Source organism: Heloderma suspectum, chromosome 15 (genome assembly GCF_057233095.1).
Source record: "Heloderma suspectum isolate Gila_16-S chromosome 15, 16-S_ref, whole genome shotgun sequence".
Taxonomy (NCBI): domain Eukaryota; kingdom Metazoa; phylum Chordata; class Lepidosauria; order Squamata; family Helodermatidae; genus Heloderma; species Heloderma suspectum.
In genome coordinates this window covers 22,339,891-22,361,737 of record NC_139472.1, presented here as the reverse complement: position 1 = coordinate 22,361,737, position 21,847 = coordinate 22,339,891, and the positions used below count along the sequence as shown (strand labels likewise).

At 52.5% G+C, this 21,847-nt stretch overlaps 1 protein-coding gene across 2 annotated transcripts in view; it reads left to right on the top strand.

The window, feature by feature from the left end:
- The window catches only part of PLEKHG5 (pleckstrin homology and RhoGEF domain containing G5), a 103,373-nt gene that overhangs the window by 68,879 nt on the left and 12,647 nt on the right, over positions 1-21,847 (top strand). For both annotated transcript variants that reach the window (XM_084822014.1, XM_084822013.1), the window contains 7 exons: positions 13,098-13,283; positions 14,316-14,492; positions 14,847-14,942; positions 17,211-17,261; positions 17,744-17,893; positions 18,424-18,534; positions 20,283-20,432. In XM_084822014.1, the coding sequence (XP_084678140.1) occupies positions 13,098-13,283; positions 14,316-14,492; positions 14,847-14,942; positions 17,211-17,261; positions 17,744-17,893; positions 18,424-18,534; positions 20,283-20,432 (921 nt within the window). The remainder of the gene's footprint in view (positions 1-13,097; positions 13,284-14,315; positions 14,493-14,846; positions 14,943-17,210; positions 17,262-17,743; positions 17,894-18,423; positions 18,535-20,282; positions 20,433-21,847) is intronic.

Genomic DNA, 21,847 nt, shown 5'->3' with positions numbered 1-21,847 from the left:
CTTCATCAGTCCACTGCCCCACCTCTCAGGATATCATGAGAGCAGTTGGTGGCACCGCCTTAGAAGAGCATGAAGTTATTTATTCATAACCTCAGTGCAATAAATGTGTTGCTATGACAGATGCTAATAATAACCCTTGCTTACAGAACCTGTTCTTGAGATACAGCTGCAAATGCATATCAACAAGCCAGCAAGTATGTTACTCAGGAGTCTTTGCATCACCCAGGTCTTTCCCCAATCTTCTGCCACCCTGGCCAAAATGGCTGTTGGGGGCAGCATTTCTCCTCCTGCACTAGGAAAGTGATTCCGCTAGGAAGCAAGGTGCATTGGAAGTACGCACCCTGTTTCTTGGCACAATTGGTACATTTGCATTTGGTACGTTCGCATTAAACAGCTGTTTGGTGGGCTGGATGGAAAGAGATTCTGCTGGGAAACTGGGCCTGCACGCCCAGCAGAATGACTGGGAATCTGGTGGGACGGTGGAGGCAGAAGGAAATCCAACAGGGGCCACACACACCCTGCTCGGGAACCCGCCCACCCCTGGTTTGGGGATTATCCACATGTCCCACACCTGGTTTCCCCAAGGTTTGAGGGGGTCCGTTGTACCCCTCCCCCTTGCGGGTCTGACAAAGTTGCCTCTTGCTGTCTCCTGAGTTCCGGCATCGCTGGGCTGTCTCTTGCACTGGGCCGGTTGTAACCTTTGTTCCTTACAAGAGCCTCTTGGGATGGGGAAATTTGCTGGGTTTGACTTCTAATGCAAATGTACCTATTTTTGCACTTTTGCAGTGATACGTGCTCAAAAATGTGCATGGATTTTCAAGGTAATGTTTAAAAAAGAATTCTACCCCCCCCATTTTACCCCACCCCCTAATAAATAAAATTAATCTACAAGTTTGGGAGGAACCAAACCGACGATTGGGAAAACGAGAGCTGAACTGAAATGGACAGATTTTCCCACCCCCAGCGACTACCTTGGTATTTGAATTTGTGGTGTGTCTGCTTGCTGTGGGTGGCAGCGATAGGCTGCTGCCTGGTGTTCCCGGGAGAAGCAGGAAGTGGGCTGTGCCAGCCTGGATCAAAGGTGAGCTCCGAGCCTGGATCCATCCAGCTTGGGCTGAGGACAGTCTGCTGAGCCCCTGCAGGGAGGTGCAGCTTCCTCTCTCCTCCTCCTCCTCTGCTGCTCACCGCTGGCTGCTCTTATGGATGCCATTTGAGCAGACTGCTCTCCTTCACAAGGGGGCTCTTGCCCTCCTTCAGAGTTGTGGCACCCCCTCCATGGGGTTTCAGAGCTGCAGCATATTGGTTGACAGCTTGTGGAATAGCTTGCTGCAAGAGGGGCTCCGTCGGTCTCTGATCCCCCCGCCCCCTCCTTCACACCAGTGGTGACGGAGTGGCATGGCCATGCATTTCAGATGGAAGACCTGGCATGTCCCCACCCATGGGAGAGGGGCTGTCTCCTGCCTTGCCCACTTCCACCATCTCCCGGACGGGCCCCCTGATGAAGAGCCCCAGAGTTCTGGACAGCCAGCGGGAAGCCCTGGATTCCTTGCTGCCCAGGTCCAGTTCTCTCATTCTTCGTTGCCTGATCTTGGGCTCCACAGAGAGTTGGCAGGACCTGGGGTTGCCCCTCGGCCCAAGGAGAAAGAGGCTTCCAGCTTCCAACCATGCCACTGGATGGGACAGCAGCGGGATTTAGCAGGTCAAAGTCTTGGGCTTGGAGATGTGGCAGAATGCAGGAGACTGCGGCCAAGTGTGAGTTAGTCCTTCCTGGGCAGATGTGTGTGTGTGTGTGTGGGGGTTTCTCAAGGCAATAGCTGCCAGAGTAAGGAGGAATGCTGGTCCTTCAAGGGGCAGGGCAGCCTGAAGAGCCAAAGGAAGCGGAGAGGAGGGGGAGATTCTGAATCCCTCTGTGAAGTTTTTCATGTTGACTCTCTGAGATCCATCTGTGCATTTGCACACCGTCCGGGCTGTTATTAACTGTATTGTTTTAAGAACCCCATCTAGCATCTTAGTAAGCTCAGAGCAGCCTTCTCCAAACTGGTGTGGAAGTTCCCCAGATTCAGATATATGCGTATGTGATCTACGCTAGCAGTGACTGACCAAGAAAGAGACCTTGGGATTGTGGTGGACGGCTTGATGAAAATGTTGACCCAGTGTGTGGCTGCTGTGGAAAAAGACAAACTCCATGTTAGGTATAATTAGGAAAGGAACTGAGAATAAAACTGCCAATATCATACTGCCCTTATACCTTAAGTGTGACCACACTTAGAATACTGTGTACAATTCTGGTCACCGCCCTTAAAAAATGGATATTATAGAGTTGGAAAAAGTGCAATTAAAATTATCAAGGGGATGGAGCAATTCCCCTACAAGGAAAGGTTACAGCTTCAGGGACTGCTTAGCTTAGAGAATAACCAAGTGAAGGGAGACGTGATAGAGGTGCACAAAACATGGAGGGGGGGCTGTTGCCCTTGTGTCCTGCTTTTGGGCTTCCTGTGGGCTGCTGGTTGGCCACTGTGTGAACAGAATGCTGGACTAGATGGAGCCATGGTCTGATCCAGCCTTAGGGCTCTTCTTACATTCTTATGGTGCCCTCAAAACATGTAGGACTGCAGCTCCCATCATCTCCCACCAATGGCCATACCGGGTGGAAATGATGAGAGCTGCAGTCCAACACATCTGGAGGCACCAGAGGCTTGTTCATAGTGTTTCACCTCTGTTATAGCAGCCAACCATACAACAACCCTGAAAGGTAGGCCAGTATGATTATCTGTACATTGCAGATGCTGAGGGATGAGTGGGCCAGCTAGTGATGGAAGCAGAGGCCACCTGGGACCTGGCTTGTAGCTTCAACCATGACACTACACTACATCTCCTGGGTGTTCGTAATTTTGCTGGGTGCACCAACACAGGTCACATTGGACTTGCACAATTGGTGGCCCACTCATCATACTTGCCAGCCCAGCAGGAGTAAAGCTCCTGGTTTTGTTACCCACCTGGGTGCACATTCCACAATCTGCTGGTGGCCGATAATGCTGGGAAAGGGCAGCTGGCACATGTTGATAGAGACCTGAGCCCCTGTCTGTCTCGACCAGTATCAGGGTGTCTCAAGGTGGGGGCTGACAGGGCAATGGAGCTGGATCCTTGTTCCAGGAGCCCCTCCCCTGAGACCAGGGATCCCAAATCTTTGTTGACACACTTGGGACTTTGAGGAAGTGTCATGGGTGCTCTCACAAAATGGCTGCCACTGGGGGGTTGCCCCTTCATTTAATTTGCCCAAGAACCTAAGTACAAGGCAGAAGTGGGGTCTGAGCTCTAAACCCCCCTCTTTTGAACCCAAATAAAGATGGTGCTGGAGGGCAGCACTTTGCTTTGCAGCATGCCAGCCTCCCAGTTAATGGTTTTAATTTAAAAGTCTTAGGAAATAAAATAAAAACCAGGAAGGACAGGGAGCCTGGCAGGCACTAATAAAGGTGTTTATGTGGGCACCACATTGGAGACCCCAGTATATGTCACAGATCAAAGTTAATGGCAGGGATTCCAGGGCAGGGGGCTGGGGGAGCGGGGTCAGCAGAGATCGCCCCAAGCCTCGGCAGGCTGGATTCTGCTGAGCCTTCCCCAAGCCCCTTCCCCAAGCCCCTTCCCCAAGCCCCTTCCCCAAGCCCCTTCCCCAAGCCCCTTCCCTCCAAATCTGTTGGGCTGCAACTCCTGTCATTCCCAGCCAGGACGGGAGTTGTAGTCTGACATAGCTGGAGGACAGCAGGTTGGAGAAGGCTGGGGGAGCTCTATCCAGGGATCTTTGTCAAAGATCTCTTCCGTTCTTCTGGGGAGGAAGGGAAACCAGGTTAAGTCTGCTGGCCCCTTTTTCCTTCCTTGGTGCACCTTCCTTCTTTGGCCAGAAGCCAGAGGAGGGGCGGGCTGTGACATAAGCCCTTCCTTTCCCCCCCTTATCCTAGATAGACTGATTTTTTAGGGAAAACATTTTTTGAAATTGTTGCATTATAAATGAAAATACACAATTTTGCTTTCCTGATTTATATAATTCCACAAAAGTCCCCATGTATTATCAAAAGATCCCTAAATCAGGGGTCTCCAACCTTTTTGGAGCTGTGGGCACATCTGGGAATTTGAGAAACTGCTGTGGGCACCACCAGAAAATGGCTAATCAGTGGATCGCCTCTTTGACATCCACCCGTCTGTGGATCTTAGGCTGTGTCTTATTCAGAAAAACCTTTTGTCTTGTGTCTATTGGACACTGCAAGGTCCCTTTAATAAGGGATTGTCTGACTTGGCTAATTGCTGGTGATGCAATACAGCTCAGGCTTCTTTTAAACATATGGTTTGGCCATGTCCAGTAGTTGCTTCTTTTTTAGACAGAAACATTTTGAACTGGAGCAGTCATTAAATTCACTGATGTACACACTGTTTTGTTGACCTGCTTCATGGAAATTAACAAATGGTCAGCGTAAATGGATTCTTTGTGTCCTTTTGACAGCTAAAAGACTGTTATTACAGCACTGGAAAGATAAACACTCCCCTCCTGTAATGCAATGGATTGAGGACCTTACAATGCCTTCAATATTTGAACAGGTGGCATATACACGCTACTTTCAAATGGATACTTATTTGGACATTTGGTGTGCTTTTTTTGAAGCCTATATAGAATTGCTAGAAAGTTGTATGCATTTCATACAAATCTATGTATGTATATTTTAAAAAATGGAATAAATAAATAAAATTAACCCCACAAAAATGTTGGGTGCCTGTGGGCACCACATTGAGGACCCCTGCTCCAAATGCTAACATTTCCATTCCCATTATAACCCCTCAAAAGCCCTGCTAGTTTATTTATTTTCTCTAGATCCCACTTTTCCACCTGATTCTTGACCCTCAAAAGCAGCTTCTAGCAAACAACCAATGAACAGCAGAAAAATCTCCATCCTGAATCATAGTTAAACGAATCACTTTGAAGCTTACCGAATCCAGCATGTATGTTTACAATGTAAATATACATTGGCCAAAAGCTGGCTCAGAATGATGGGAGTTGCAGTCCAACACATTAGGTCAGGCAAGGCTGATTTAGATGTCAACTCGCTTGCTTCTGGTTCCATGCTAGTATAACTTCAACAGCCACCAATAAATTAGCCTTGGGCCATTTTTGGGCCGTCTAGCCTGTATTGCAGCAGCTCTCCAGGGTTTCAGGCGGGGCTGTTTTAGACCCTGGACTTAATGGTCTTTTGGATGGCCAAGTGTATTACTTCAGTTGTGAAGCGCACAATGGACATTTCTCTCCTCCCGCCCCAGCGCCCATTCCACACTTTACAACTGCTTCTACAGTCCGGATACATCAGCATGTTTGCCAAGCCCAACAGATGGAAGACTGAGCATGTGCCGTTGTGCATTTCAAGCTCACTTAAATCGTAGCACCACCAGGGCAACAGGAAGACAGTAGAGGTTGCACCTGCTGCCCTCTTCACCTGTCCCTCTCGGGGCGGTCCTCTGTGGGCCTTGGGCGGGTGGCTCCCTGCCTTCGAGCCCTAGCTGCACCACCACGTGCCAGGGACTGACCCTTCTGCATGCAAAGCAGGGGCTCCACCAGTGAGCTGCGGCCCTTCCCCTAATCTGTGACGGAGGCTTTCCTGGGCCGTGCCACTTGGGGCTGTAGGATGTGTGTGTGAATGCTCCCCATGGGGGAAGGGGGATCCGTCCATGTAGAAGATGAGCAGATCCAGAAGAAGGCTGGGAGGAGCCCCTCCCTGACATGCTGGGGTCCAGCAGGGTTTGATTTCTGGCTGTGTTCTCCGAGGAGACTCCCCAGTGTCTATTTCTAACCGCAGGGCTTAACTTCGGAGCACAGGAAGTGGGAATGGATGACAAGGACAATGTATATGGCACTTCAGAGCACTCAGAATGCTTTGCACATAGACACAGGGCCTTGTTGTAATCCTTACTGCAACCCTGTAAGGTCGCCCTGTATTATTTTATTTACTTCTTACAATATTCCTCGCCTGCCGATGATACTGGGTCTGACTCTGCAGAAAGCAGCTTCCAAAGTGCCTCTGTTCTCTGTCTCCGAGCCACAGGGAGAGCTTCGTGCAAGCTGGTGGTGTGAGCCTGGAGCTCACGGCCACGGTGGATGGACAGCAGCCCTACCCCCCTCCATAATCCTTTCCCAGCGCCTGCCAAACGGGAAGAAGAGAGCGTCCGGGGGGCGGGCACTGAGGCGGGGAGGCGACAGCTGAAGGCCAAGCAAGTCCAGGAAAGGCGCCGGCTCCCTGGAGGTGCGTTGCTTCTTGGCCAGCTGCTACTGCTCTCTGCCGCCTGTCGGTCACCCTTGCACGGCTGCAGTGCAGGGAAGATCCCGTTGTTTGTCCCAGCTGCCCTCTCTCCTCGCCCCATTCATGTCTGAGCTGGGTGGGGGGTGGGATGATCTGACTGTCCCCCCTCCTCCTGAGCCACTGCTGTAAAGCCTGGGGGAAGCATGGGAGGAGGGCTGTGTCGCCCGCTTCAGGGCAGCCTCTGGCCCTTGATCTGGATGGTCCCGATCCCAGGGGTTGCTGCACTACTGCTGCTGCTGCACCCTTGGGTGAGGCCTGGAGTTCCCTCTCCCCTGCGCCCCTGTCCTGGGTAACGCTGCTCTGTGCACTCCAGCTGGCCTGCTGAGTGTGCCTGCGCTGCCACGAGGTGACCAAGGGACGCTGGCAGCTTCTTCCTCCAGAGGTGAGGCGGGTGGTGACTGGTGAGGGGGCCTGGCCCAGCAGGGTAGTGGTGCCAGCTCTCGGGGACGCCATGGTGGCATTTCCGTATGAGCAGGGATGCTGACGCCACTGGCCTGCCCCCCGCCCCTCAGACTCCCCTGTTCCCTCTGAGCTAAACTGCAATCTTCGCGGGGGAGAATGGATTTTCCCAGCTTCAAATATACATCGACTCATAAACTGAAATAATAATAATAGTAATAAACTTAATTATCATTATAACTATTAAATATTGTTCTCTATTGTAAAGCATTTGGGGGATGGTTGCCTGGTCTTGAAACGGCAATTGAGAACCACTGGCTGCTAGAAAACCCATGAAAATTGCTAGAGCTGGTTTCTTGATATGGATCACCACTGCTGTCTGGATTTTTGGACTCTCCGTGGGGCTGTGGCTGTGGGCACTGTCATGACGAGCCCTTGCACTGAAAAAATGATCTCGGCACCGCTGGCCTTCTTGCAGGTGCTCGCTTCTGCCCTCCTTGCTGACACTTGCGTGCCGGGTGACGGCCTTTTCATTTGCCCAAGTGTACTGGGGATGCTGCACTTGTGTTTGTTGTTGTTGTTGTTGTTGTTTTCTTGCTTCCTAACATCTGATTTCGGGGTTTTTCCCCAACCATATTTGTTCTTGCTTCGATGGGCATTTGACAGTTTTATGCCATTTCAACGCGGCTTGAGCTTTGATGGCTCGTTACCTACATTGTAATTGGGTTATTTTACTTTTTCATGACCCACTTAAAAACCTGCTTGCATGCAAAATAGGGTATACGTTTTTAGATTTTTTTAAAAAAATCCTTGACTCCTAGGTGGAAAGAACCCCTAGGGCAGTAGTGGTATAGGCAACCCTGGGGTTCCTGAGAATATGTTTGTTTGTTCGTTTGTTTGTGGCATTTTTATCCCATCCTTCAGCCAGAAAGGCCCCCAGAGTGGCTTACAAAGAAGAGAAATAAGACAATCCTTGCCCGTAGTCTTGCAATCTAAAAAACACGGTACAAAAGGAAAGAGGATTGGGAGGGAAGAGGAAAATAGCAAGTTCAGGCAGTAGATTCTTAGCTGCAAAGTTCATCAGGCCATGGAGTTCTTGGTGCATCTGAGGGCCCCCTGAGAGCATCTGGGCACAACGCTCAAGTTGCTTGCCTGCTTGCTTTTCCCCCTGCACTGCTGCCCACAGAGACAGCAGAAGTCTCCTGGAGCAAGCTTCCCCCAATTTGGTGCCCTCCAGAGGTGTTGGACTGCAACACCTATCTTTCCCCAGCTGGGGATGATGGGAGTTACAGTCCAACACATCTGGAGAGCACCAGGTTGGGAAAGGTTACCTTCAAGGCATGGCGTGGAACATTGACAGCAATTTTCAGAGGTCTCAGAATAGACTGGTGTCTCTGAGTGGCATCTTTCTGCTGAGAGTTCTGGCTGAAACCCGGAATGGATTGACAGCCCCGCCGAAATTGGAGCCCCCAGCCGCCTCTGCTGCCACTGATTGGGCAGTGGCAAGGGAACAGGGGTGTGTGTCTTCCTTAGTTCGTGTGGTGCTTGCATGGGCTGAGCATGGGCGATGCTGTTTCTCTGTCTCTTCCTTCTTGCTACTTTTCGACTTAGGAAGGAAGGAAAAGGGGAGGGGCGGAGCAAGGACAAGATTTCTTTTGTGCAAATATAAAAAGGCAAGTGCTTTTCCTTATTGACGTTTCTCACGCATAATATTTAGCCCTTATGAAAGGCCTGATCCCCAACCGTTGCTGCTGCAGAGTTTGATTTGTAGCCACAGAGGAGGGGTTTACCACCAGCAGCCAAAAAAGGACGTCCCCAAATCTGCAACAAGGGATGGAAATTCTGTGTCAGATGAGCCAGGGCAAAATGTTCTCTGCTCGCAAGCAGCTGAAAAACCCGGCCTGCCCCAGACCCAGGAGGGTCTCGTCTTCTTCATTCTCTGTTTCCATAAGAGAACTGTCCTCTTTTCAGAGAATGGCTTTCCCCTTCACAATGTTCTCCTTGTCTCCTCAGGTTTTTGCTGTCTTCTACCCCTCTTGGCTCTGGGAGCTGTCTTCGATATGGTTATTTTGTTGTTTTATGGTGGGTCACTTGAACATTTTGAGAAATGTCAGGATAGAAACATTTTAAAATAAATAAACCCACCCCATTCTGCATCTGATAAATAGGTTTGTCAGAGTGTGTGTGTGTGTGTCTTGTTTCAAAAACCTACCAAAGCTGTTTGGCCTGGTGTGAGAGTGGGAGAAGTAAAATACCTGTACGGTGTGTGCACTATTGGAGGGACAAAGCTCCTCTGAAGCTGTTTCAACTCCCTGAAGAAGAGAATTGTGGTTTGCCCCCAGCTGGATGGTGTGTTTGAAGAGCAAATGTTTCTTGGGAGGCACGTCTGACTGGCCGGGCTCCCAGCAGAGTTTTCCTGTGCCATCTTCTGATCCAAGCTGGAAGCGGGGGGGGGGGGGGGGCTGCTTGTGATGAGGCCGTGATGTGGGGCTGATGAGCTTCCCTGTGACTTCATCCTCGAGGGGAGGTGGGGTGGGGGGTAGAAGCCCTGCCTTTCCCTGAAGGAGCCAGGAAGGGCCCAGCAGTGCCCCATCACCAGGGTGCCCAGCGATGCAGGCCACGTGAATGGAGGGAGAGGGGGTCGCAAATGGAGCGTTGACTCAAGAGCAGTGCTCCTCTCCCTAGAGACAGCCGGGCCGCTGGTCCCTCTTGGCATCTGCTCCGTGGGCTTCTTTCCAGAGCACAGAGCAGCAGGAAGCTTTGGCTGAGGTGGGTCTGAGAGGGACAGAGGCTCGGGTGTGATCCATGCCGGTTTTTAGGAGGGCTGCGGGAAAGCTTCCCTCTGCCTGACACTGTGGTGAGTGGCTGCCACTCAGCCAGAGCAGAAGATCCTGCGCCGGATGGGCCGATTGGCTGAGCCGTATGCTCAGGTGCCCGAGGCAGGGTCGATATAAGCCATGCATTTCAGGCGGGAGGCACCGATCCCACGGACTCCTCTGTAGGGCTCGTCATCTCTGTCTCTCGCAAAGGTCTGAGGAGGGAGCCAAGGATGCCTGGCCCTGGCCCCACTCCGCAGCTGAGAAGCCGATGCGGCCTTGTTCGATGGACTGGAAGGGGAGGTGCCTGCCCCTCTGGAGAGCCGCGTCCTGCTCCTCCTGGAAGCGCATCACGTGGTGGCCAAACGTGATGCTGATCTTTACTGGGGATTCGACCACTGCCCCCTAAGGGCATGTTGCCTGTTGCTGCTCCCCCCGAAGGCTCAGGCTCGCAGTTTGGGTGACCTCTTGGACTCGGCCCCGAACCTGGATGCCCAGGTCTTGGTGGTGGCCAGGAGTGCATTTGCACAACAGAGGCTAGTGCACCAACTGCGCCCGTGCCTATTGACGCCTGATCTGGCCATGGCCACGCGTGCCTTAGTTACATCCCGTTTGGACGACTGCAACATGCTGTACATGGGGCAGCCTTCCAAAACTGTGCAGAAACTTCAGCTGGTCCAAAATGCTCCAGCCAGACTGTTGACCAGGGCCGGTTACAGGGAGCATGCAACTCTCTTGTTACAGGAGCTTCACTGGCGACTGGTCTAGTTTCCAGGCAAAATCCAACCTCTGAAGCCCTATATGGCTTGGGATCAGGCTGCCTGAAAGACTGCCTCTTCCCATAGGAGCCTGCCTGGTCCTTAAGATCTTCTGAAGAGGCCCTTCCGAGACTGCCACCATCAGGCGTGCATTTGATGGTGATGCAAGAGGGGGCCTTTTTGGTGGCCGCTCCCTGGCTGTGGAACTCCCTCCCAAGGAAGGCTAGGCTCTCTCACACTCCTTGCTATCCTTCCACTGCGAGGCAAAGACTGCTTTATTCAAGAAGACCTTTGGCTTGTGAATGGGTCTGTGGGTTGGGTGCTGTTTTTATTCTGTAATGGTTAATGTATTTGTTTTATCATTGTTTTAATGTAGTTTTTACTTAAAACTTTGTTACTTAGTATTGTTAGCCACCTTGAGCATAAGAACATAAGGAGAGCCCTGCTGGATCAGACCAAGGGTCATAGAATCATAGAATAGTAGGGTTGGAAGGGGCCTACAAGGCCATCGAGTCCAACCCCCTGCTCAATGCAGGAATTCAAGTCAGAGCATCCCTGACAAATGGCTGTCCATCCAGTCCAGCACTCTGTTCACACAGTGGCCAACCAGTTGTCCACCAGGAACCCACAAGCAGGGCATGAGCGCAACAGTACCCTCCCGCCCATGTTCCCCAGCCACTGGTGTACGTATGCTCACTGCTTCTGGTACTGGAGGTAGCACATAGCCATCAAGACTAGTACCCACTGATAGTCTTCTCCTCCAGGAATCTGTCTAACCCCCTTCTAAAGCCATCCAAACTGGTGGCCATTGAGTGTATTTTCTTGGTGGAAAGGGGAGTCATAAATCAAATAAAAGAAACAGACATATCCAGATGACCCTGGAAAGTAAATTCCATCCACAGCTTATTTTTATTTTCCCTTTTGCAGGATCTTCCCTCCACTCCCAACAACGTATAGATCAGGGTATGCCTTTCTTTTTCTTTCCATTCTCTGGAAAGTCCCTCTGGCTGGATTTATACATGCAGCAGAATGAGATGGTACAGCCCAGAGACAGAACGGCCTGTACCTCTTCAGACTGCAGGTGGGGAAATTGCATTATTGAATGGTCCTCTATATAAAACAACAACAAGAATAAAACCCTCCCTGCATGTAGAAAACAATCACAGCAGGGAGTGGGTTGAGCCCTCTCTCCCCAATGGGTTAGTTTTCTACTTGTAGGGATTTCTAAAACACAAAGCATGGGAGAACATTAAAAATGATGCAGGGTCTACCACCTAAGGATGCCACCATCTTATTCTGCTGCATGTGCAAATCCAGTCTACAGCCACCAGCCCGTTGCTATTGGTTGTGGGGAAGGGGGCTCATTGTGGGAACAGTACCCTCCAGCATTCATCCTGTGTTTCCTCCTTCCTCAACTTCAAAAAGCACACGAATGTATTTCTGCCCTCTTCTTATCAATGAATGATTTGATTACATGGGTGCCATACTTTTCAGGCAGATTTTCTCCCGAAGTGGCTTACAATTAAAATCCCTACATAGGTCCAATGTCAATTAAAGAGATGGTGGTGAGGTCTTCCATCTGGAGGGAGGGGGCAGAAGGAGCTGCAGGTGGGCTTGGAGGTGGTCTGGTGGTCAGGATGCCCACCCACAGATGTGGGAGCCCCTCTGTTGACCTGTAAAATCCCCTGGTGGTCCCTCTTAGCCAGTCTTTTCCCTTCTGTCATTTTTAGAAAAGCACAGCTTCAAAATGTATGTGGCGGTGATTTTATGGTATTGTAACTGGGGCTTTGAGCAATAATTGATTGAATAAGTAGATTAATCAGGAAGTGTTTTACTTGGATATTCCCACTTCATTATAGGTGAGACAGCTCAAAACAGGGGAACCCTCCCCATCAGATCTGCCAGCAGTTAACGGAGTTGATTAATGGCGGGTGGCAGGTGGACAGAAATGACAGATTTCATAAATTAAGAGCATGTGAGTTTGTTTTCTGCGATTGTCCCAAGTATTGCTAAAAGAAGGTAGTAAAGATACTTTCCACTTTCACGAGGAAATTGCAAGTTATCTTACACTTCCTTCAGTACCTAAAAGAAGTCATCATGTCATCTTCCTATGTTCAATGTATTTATTTCAAAATAAAGCAACTGTATCACAAACTGGCCCTAGGTGGGAGGGGAAACAATATAACTCAGCTTCTTGTATGAAGCAGAGCTTTGGCTCCAAAAGATCAGCGGGGACAGGACTGGGACCCTAGCAGTCCAGAGAAGTTCCCTTCGGTTCTCTCATCTGGCAGCAGCCACCTTCGCCAACACCCAGGTGAGTTGTGGTCTTGTGAACGCTAGGAAGAGTCGCTGCCACAGATTCTTGGCACAGGGAGATGTGAAATAGTAAACAAACGAGCCCCAAATCATCTTGGACGATGATGTGTTCGATGATGCTCCAGAGGGAGGGAGAGAGGGAGGGCCGGTGGGCAGGTGCTGGAGGTCTTCTTGGGCTTAGAATAGCAAGAAGATTAGCCCAGCGGCTTGGAGATTTGTGCTTCCCTGCCTGGCTCAGGACATGCCACTAGTCTGCACGCAGGACAGCGAGCAACATGTCCCTTTGCACTCTTCCGCAGCTCTCTTTTCTCCTGAAGGTGCCGGCAATGATCGCAACACTATGGGTTCAGGGAGAGACCCGTTGTCTCAGGAACTCCTGGCTCCTGTGGTAAACTCCCAGGTCCTTCTGCCCCTCTGTTGCTGCCGTGTCCCTTCTCAGTTCTCTCTCTCCTCCCTGTTCTGCCTTGCAGGCGCCTGGAAGGCAGAGGAAGAACATGAATGAATTTCTGGGCGACTCCAACATCCCGAGCGGGGATCCCTTGCAGCCCGTCAACACCTCCTTGTCCAGCAATGGCGTCGACACCTGGAAGAACCGGGCTGCCAGCCGCTTCAGCGGCTTCTTTGGTTCTGGCAGCAGCAGCAGCCCCTTTGCACGGGTATGTTGGTGGCTTTCCCAGGGCCCACAGCTGGCGTGGTGGCTAGATGGAACCTCTGTGTCTAGAGGTAGTCTAGCACCGAATGCCGCTTGCTGGGGACCAGCAGCGCAGGAGAGCAATTGCGTCCATGCCCGTTTGGGGGAAGGGCCATAGCTCAGTGGGTGGAGCCCCTGCTTGGCATGCAGAAGTCCCTGGCATCTCCAGGGAGGGCTCCTGTCTGAAGCCCCGGAGAGCGCCTGCTAGCCAGTATGGTGTTTGTTATATGCCTTTCTTAGCTGCCTTTCACGGCTGCAGTCTTGATTATTTATTTCTTTAAAGCCTTTTTATCCTGCTCCTCAGCAAAAAAAGCCCCCCCCCCCCCCGTGACATACATGCAGTCGGTAAAACAAGACAGTCCCTGCCCTCAGGCTTACAATAATAATATTAATATTAATAATAATAGACATTACACAAAAGGAAAAAGGGAGGGGGAGGGAAGAGGAAAACAGCAGGTGGTCTCATGGCAGGGCTGGTGGAACCTCCCTGCTTTCCCTCTCATCTCCTCTGCTGCAGACGAGCTAGATGGGCAGTGTGACTCGGTAGAAGGCAGCCTCCTATCTTCTGACCTTTGGCCTGATCCATTAGGGCTTTTCTTAAATCCTTATTAGCCATGATAGGAATGAAACCTCCAAGGTCAGAGATCATCTACCTCAGAGTTCCAGATGCCAAGGGACATAAAACCAGAGGGTCCCCCATATGTGGGTGTCTTGGAGGCATTTGGCTGGCCATGGTGGGAAGCATCCCTTGGCTCTGGTCTAGCAAGGCTCTTCTTCTGGCCTTCCTTTTTCAGAGTTGTATGGGGGGAACTGTGGTTGGTGCAGCTTCTCTCGCCCCTGCATGAAAAGCTGTGCCTGCCACCCTTTTCTGTGCAACTGCTAAAGAGACAGGAGTCCAGCTTCTCTCCCTGGCCGCCTTATTTGGAGGGGCAGTTTGTGTGGAAAACAGCCTTCCATGCCAAGGTCTCCTTTCTCAGCGTTCTCTGTGGTCCTCCAGGAGATGGACAAGATGGAGCAGCTGGAGAGCAAACTGCACACGTACAGCCTCTTTGGCTTGCCAAAGTTCCCGCAGCAGCTCCGCTTCGATCAGGATTCCTGGGAGGAGGAGGAAGAGGAGGACGACGCCAACCTGTGCCTGGAAGACAGCTGGCAGGACATCATACAGGGAACAGAGGTGAGGGACGAGCAGAGCTATTCCCTGAGATGTGGGGAGGGGAGGGTTAATCCTTCTCTCCCCACTATAATCCCCCTTTAAAATTACCCCCTGCATGGCAATTAAGCTAAGAAAGAAATCTTCCATTGGCCATCAATGGACGCTCAAGGCTCTGGGGAAGAAATCCGGGGCACTGGGAAATACGTTTGGGGCCAGGCCCCATGGGCCCACGCCTAGCAACGCCCCTGGCTCGATGGACTTTTGATCTGACCCAGTAAAGTTCTTGTCCTGTTCTGATGAGAGGAGTAAAAAGGGCCAAGGCTAAGAAGACTAACTCGCCTGCTGCTCACTTGTCCTCCACCCGCGCCCGTCTAGGCTCTGACACGCCGGCAGTGCCACCAGCAGGAGGCGATCTGGGAGCTGCTGCACACAGAGGCATCCTACATCCGGAAGCTGAAAGTCATCACAGACGTGAGTGCTGCCTGTTTCTCTTGTCAAATCACCTGCACAAACCCCTTTCCCTGATGCTCAGGAACATCTGTTGACGGTTGTATGTCATGGGATAGGGTGGTGTGGGCAGGGGGGGGCATGGCCTTTTGGGGAGCCAGATTTGTCCCCCAGGCCTGAGGTTCTGAAGCCCTGTTCTAGAGCGTATAAGAGCAGGAAGCACCTGTCTGAGAAGAGCACTCCCCCCACCCACCCACACACAGCCTGTCTGTTTGGTGTCTGCTTCCAAACTGGAAGGAGGGCAGAGCAGTGATTCATGCAGGGATGCAGCAGGCAATCTCTCTCTAGGTGCATACTTGGAGCTCACAGGAGCCTTTGGTTACTGGATTATATCATTTCTCCTGGCTTGATCATTCGGGGATGATTGGAGTCGGGCTGCGAAGGGAAGAGCGTCTCATGCGTGTGTCCCCTGGGCACTCCTAGCACATAGTCCGACCCTGGATAGGTGATCAGTAGCAGAGCAGAGGGATACTGCCATCACCCCCCATCCTTCCTGGGCAGGTCTGGAAGGATGAGGGGAAACTCTTTCTTCTCCTTCTTTGGCACTTCCTCGGAGAGGATGTCCTGACCACACACATGAAATTTCATGAGGAGTGGTGTGTCCCTGTGGTAGCCCCCTGGCCTCCCAGTATGGGATGTGGCAAGGTTGCTTGCCCTTGTCCACATACAGCTCCTAGGAAAACCCAGGGCCTTTTCTGAGCTGGGATGGGACCTGGTTTGAACCAGGTTTGATATGTGGCTCAACAACACTACAGGTGAGAAGGATCTTGGAATTGTTGTCGATCACAAGCTGAATATGAGGCAACAATGTGATGTGGCTGCAAAAAAGGCCAATGCTATTTTGAGCTGCATTAATAGAAGCATAGCTTCCAAATCCTGGGAAGTACTAGTTCCCCTTTACTCAACACTGGTTAGGCCTCATCTGGGGTACTGTGTCCAGTTCTGGGCACCGCACTTGAAGAAGGATGCAGACAAGCTGGAGAGGGGTCAGAGGAGGGCAACAAAGGTGATCAGGGGACTGGAAACAAAGCCCTGTGAGGAGAGACTGAAAGAACTGGGCCTGTTTAGCCTTGAGAAGAGAAGACGGAGGGGAGATAGGGCAGCGCTCTTCAAGTACTTGAAAGGTGCTCCCAGAGAGGAAAGCCAGGATCTCTTCTCGATCATCCCAGAGTGCAGGACACGGAATAACGGGCTCAAGTGACAGGAAGCCAGATTCCAGCTGAACATCAGGAAAAGCTTCCTGACTGTTACAACAATCCGACAATGGAACTCATTCCCTCGGGACGTGGTGGGCTCTCCCACCCTGGAGGCATTCAAGAGGAGGCTGGACAGCCATTTGTCAGGGATGCTCTGACTCGGATTCCTGCATTGAGCAGGGGGTTGGGCTCGATAACCTTGTAGGCCCCTTCCAACCCTACGATTCTATGATTCTACGATTCTATGAGCCACCGGGCTGTGGCCCCTTCCCTGCAGCTGCTCAGCATCGGTAGCACAGAGGCCTCTGCAGGGAGGGGCAGATCCCTGCATCCCAGGAGAGGGGTGTGTCCGTCCACATGTGCATTTGGACTGGAGGGGAAGATTGTTTGGAAGCTTTCCTGCCCCTCACCCAAAGCAAGGTCAGATCAGCACCCTGGATCCTGACCATCCCTGTGCTGCCTTCCAGGGCCCTCTGAACCAGCTTCCCCCAGCCTGATGCCCTGATGTGTCACCTTCTCCCTTGTGGCGTAACACGCCCTCGCCCCTGCGACCCGGTTTCCTGCTGCTCCCCGTGGGTGGGAGGGAGGGAGGCCTTGCCCCTCTGGCTCCTGGCAACGTCCGGAGCCCTTCGAAGCATTGTTTTCCCAGTGCTGCTGTTGGGAGCACCGAGGGAACAGCATTTCCCAGTGCTGCTGGCTCACATCCAGGCACCGCGCTACGCAGCTCTATCATGGCCTCTCTGTCTTCTTTTTCCTGTACTATAAGGATCCAGAAGTTTTAGGGGAGGTGTTCCAGGTGCTCCTGATCATGGACTCAAGCAGCCTCCCCGAGCCTGGCGCCTTCCAGATGTTTTGGACTACAACTCCCATCACCCCTAGCCAAGCTGGGCGGGGGTGCTGGGAGCTGCAGTCCAGCACATCTGGAGGGTGCCAGGCTTGGGGAGGCTGCTCTAAGCCAAAGGGAGGATGAGCCCGCGCACTGCTGAGTGCTGCATCACCCCGGCGCCATGACCCATCTCTCTCTTTCTCCCCTCAGCTGTTCCTGTGCTGCCTGCTGAACTTGCAGGAATCAGGGCTGTTGTGTGAGGTAAGGACTCTGCTTGATTCCCTCCCATGAGAACCTGCCCAGCACGAAGGTGTTGCCTTCGAGTCTAGAGAGACGGCGTTCCCCAGGGCTGGCCCTCGCTCGCTCGTGCCCACCGGTGATCACGGCCTGTTGTGGGTGGCTTTCAAGCACAGCGTCACCTCCATGGGCTCCTCTCGCTCTCTCTGTCTGCCCTGAGGAAGTGGCCCAGTTTTCACTTCATCCGCCTGCGACGGGAAACAGTTTTGCGGCCCGTTCGGCGAGACGGAAATAACTTAACCACACGTCCCACACTGGGGATGCTGCAGGAGAAAGCGTCAGGCTCGCAACAGCTTTTGAGAGAGCCGACGGTGGCGCGAGCGAGGCCTCCTTTCCCATGGGGTGCAAAGCCCCTGTCTTTTGTCCCAGTGATGCGAGTGCTCGCAGAGGGGATGGCTGAGCCCTGAGACAGTTCCCAGAGCACGCCCATCTTGCCTCCCGCGCAGGTGGACGCGGAGCGCCTCTTCAGCAACATCCAGGAGATCATCCAGCTGCATCGAGGGCTCTGGAGAAGCGTCATGGCTCCTGTGCTGGACAAGGCCAGGGCGAGACGGACGTTGCTGGACCCCACTGACTTCTTCAAGGGCTTCAAGATGGTGGGTGTGAGAGAGGCCTGCTGCCCCTCTGTGTCCCGACCCCCTAGCTCCCCCGCGGCCACAGAAGTGCTGTTGACTAATTGTGGCTATCTGGGGTGGGAGGGACCCCTCTGCTTTATTCCGGCAGCACCTTCTGGTGCTGAGCCTTGGGACTGGCGCTGGCTGTCAGAGCTGTGGTGAAGTGAGGCCAGCAGGGGAGCCAGCACGCTGACAGGGCAGGGGAGCGGAGGCAGAGGGGCAGGGCTGGGCAGCCTGGAGACAGCTTGGTCTCGATCTGAATGATGGGCTGCTCGGCGTAAGGAGCTGGGCCCACGTGAGGACCGAGGGGAGCCCCGCAGGCCCCTGGGGAAGGCAGTCCCTGCTGAGCTGGCAGCTGCAGGACCGCTCTCTCTGGGGACCATGGGAGCAGGCGGAGCTGGCCTCAGTCTGGCGGCCAGAACCCTAGGGGGCAAAGGCCTGGCCCTGTGCACCCACCCACCCTCTTTCCGTGCTCCCGGACAACCGCCTCGTTCTGTATCTTTCCCTTGCAGTTTGGCTCCCGTTTCAAACCGTACATCCGCTACTGCATGGAGGAGGAAGGCTGCATGGAATACATGCGGAACCTGCTGCGCGACAACGAGCTGTTCCGCATCTATGTCGCGGTATGGATGGGCAAGTCAGGCCGGCCCGTGTGTGGCTCCATGCCACTGGCACGCATGCACGTGCAGCACCGGGCCTGCAGGACAGCTGCCTTCTGCTTCCTGTTTTCGGCTGGGCACAGATGTGTCAAGACCGAGTGAAGGCTGCATGGCTCGGCTCGGATGTGTGGGAAGGGAGGGCTGGGGGCTTCCATGAAGGCCTGGAGATCTGTGCAGGGTACAGAAGCTGGAGGACTTGGTGGAGTCCCCTTTTCTCTGGCAAACGGTTCTCCCTGCACGTAGAAATGAGCACATCAGGGCAAGGTGTCCGGTGTTAGTGCACAGGTGTCAAACCTCTTACAGCCCGAAGGCTGAATTCCAGGCCAAAGAAGCTCTCGGGGGTGAGTGGGTGTTCCAAGGGTGGGTGGGGCCAAAGGCAAAGGGGGCAGGGCCAAAACACCAAACATGCCAATACAGTGTACGGCTTTTATTGCCAAGAACTCAGCCTCTGGAGAGGCATTTCAAGCTTTTAGAATGGGGAAATGATGCACAGAAGCCGGAAAACTAACAAACGACTGGCAGTCAGGGGAAGGGGGCAGGTCCAGGGGAAAGGGGGGCCCAGAAGGCCGGATCTGGTCACCAGGCCTGAGGTTCCTCACCCCCATGTTAGAGTGTTAGGTGTTCCCGTTTTTATGTGGATTTTTTATTTTATTTGTGTTTGTAGTTTGTGTTGCCCTGAGAGCTACAGGGCGTCTAATAAACCTCAGAAACAAATACATTACTACATGCAGCTGGTTTTGGTTGTTTGGGTTTTTTTAAAAACGTGGTGAAACATCTAAAAAAATGCTGCCTCCTGTGACCACCCTCAGAACACCATGGCTGTCTCTGCCCACAGAGCGGAGGCAGTAAAACTGCAGGTGTGCAAAACCAGCAAGCCGAATGCTGGATCGGTAAGGTGTGTCAAGCACCTGGTCACCACCTGTCACGTGGGCTGTTTAAGCAGACATTGATCAGTGTGTGTATATGTATGTGTTTTTAAAATATTTTTCTTTTTCTTTTGGTAAGGTGTAAGATATATCTTTCACCTTACCAAAAGATAGATAGCTAGATCTTTCACCTTACCACAGGAAAAAATAATCATGAAGGTTGTAAAAACAATTTTAAAGCTGCTCTGAAGATTCACGGGGAGAGGTGTGGTGGTGGTGGTGGCAAAAGTCACAGAAGGGTCCCTTGAGGCCATCTGGCCCACCCCACCCTGCTCCGAAATCCAGAGCTAGAGGGGGTTTTCATTCAGCCTCTGCTTGAGGACCCCCAAGCAAAGGTGATCCCCCCTCCCCTGTCAGTGGTTCCATTGCTGAACAGCTTTTGCCATGGATATGTTTCTCTAACAGCAGTGGAGGCGGGTGGCTCTGATGTCAGTGGGGCAGTAAATCCGCTCTGGGTTTCAGTCAGAACCAGTCAAAACTCTAAAGGAGCTCTCCAAGGTGTGACGCATAGCTCCTTTAGTGTTCTGCCTAGTTCTGCCTAGATCGACCTCCCTCGATCTCGTCCTGCCCTCTGGAGCAGCAGAGAACAGAGCTTTGCCCCCCGGGGATTTAAACTGGGCTTCCGGGTCGGGAGAGCCATGTTGGCTCACCTTGGCAGCGCTGCAACTGCCTCACACCCCATGGAAGCACGGGCAGAGGGCCCTTGCGGAGCCGGGCGCGTGGGCTGGGTGGCCCGTTCCTCGGCATGCTGCCACCGTCGCTGACTTCGCCCCTTCCTGCTTGCAGTGGGCCGAGAAACACAAGCAGTGCAATCGGCTGAAGCTGAGCGACATGCTGGTGAAGCCGCACCAGCGCCTGACCAAGTACCCCCTGCTGCTCAAGTCAGTGCTTAAGAAGACGGAGGAGCCCCGCACCCGAGAGGCCATCATCACCATGGTAACCGGGGTGGGGAGAAAGGGGGTGCTTTGTGAGAAATGTTTTTGTTTTATTCCTTTGTTACGTGTATATCCCGCCTTTTCCTCCAAGGAGCCCAAGGCAGCAAATGTCCTCCTCTCTCTTTTATCCTCACAACAACCCTGTGAGGTCGGTTAGGTTGAGAGAGGCACTCCCAAGTGATCTTCATGGCCAAGTCGGGACTAGAACCCAGGTCTCCAGCGTCCCAGTCCAACACTCTCACCACTACTCCACAAGGGTTCTCCATAACGCACTGGGTCAGGGCTGTGTGGATTTCTCACCCCACCCCAGCCACCAAGCCGAATTCAGCAAGCTGTTTGCTGCTATCAAGGCAGCCCTGTACAGTGGCCGCATATTCCAGAGGAGGAGCCTTGGTGGTCTGTTGCAGCAAACCCATTGGAGAGTCTTGCGGCCTCTTAAAGACTGACCAACTTACTCTGGCAGAAGCCTTCTTGGAGCATGGCCCATTTTGTGGGATGCATGAAGTGTTACTGAGAGTTTCAGGTGTATTTACAGCGCATGGGATGGTCGTGGTGTAAACCATGAGGTCAGAAGGGAATTAAATGCAGAAAGTACTGACACTAACAATCACATTATAACAGAGAAGGTGGAGAGGAGTAATTAATGATCGGCCAAAATAAAATGGCTGTGCCCAAAGCCAGTTCATTCGTTTGCACTGTTGCCGAGTGTGGGAATTGTTTTGCGAAGCCCTGCACGTCTTGCCCCAAGCATGCCCCGAAGACGCGGGTGATACAGTTTGCTGGGATTGTACAATTTCAGATAGTTCGAGGGGTTCGCATGCCTGCATGCTCCCCCCGAGTGCTTCCGAAATGGCCTTGCCCGTGGAAAGCTATCAAGGGAGAGGAGTCCCTGCTTGCCCTTAGATGCTACTGTTCCGTGTGAAGGGGCAGTCATCACACAAAACACCATTCCCGTAAGGCATGCCCCCATCTTCTGTTGTGGTCCAGTCTCCAAAGACTGGCCCTTACATTCCCAAGGCACATCCAGGGATCACATCCCACTCTTTTTTAGAGGGGGGGGTATAGATCTAATGCAAGGAAGCCCCCGCAGTGTTGTGCTGGATGCAGGACCACTTCTGTGCGAAGGCACTGTAGCCAGAACTTAATATTGGGTGGTGTCAGGAAGGGGATATGCAAACGGGAGTGGAGAGAGCAGAAGAGCCTTCCCTCTCGCCAAAGTGCTTGTGTTCAGGATCCTTCCCACCCCACCCTGAACACTTGGTGTGCGGCAGCTGCGAAAAAAGCAAATTCCACACTAGGGTTTATTGGGAAAGGGAGGGAGAATAAAAACACCAGTATCATAAAAATGCCTTTTATCCAAATTTATAATGCAACCACATTTGGAAAACTGCACACAGTTCTGGTTTTCCCCATCTC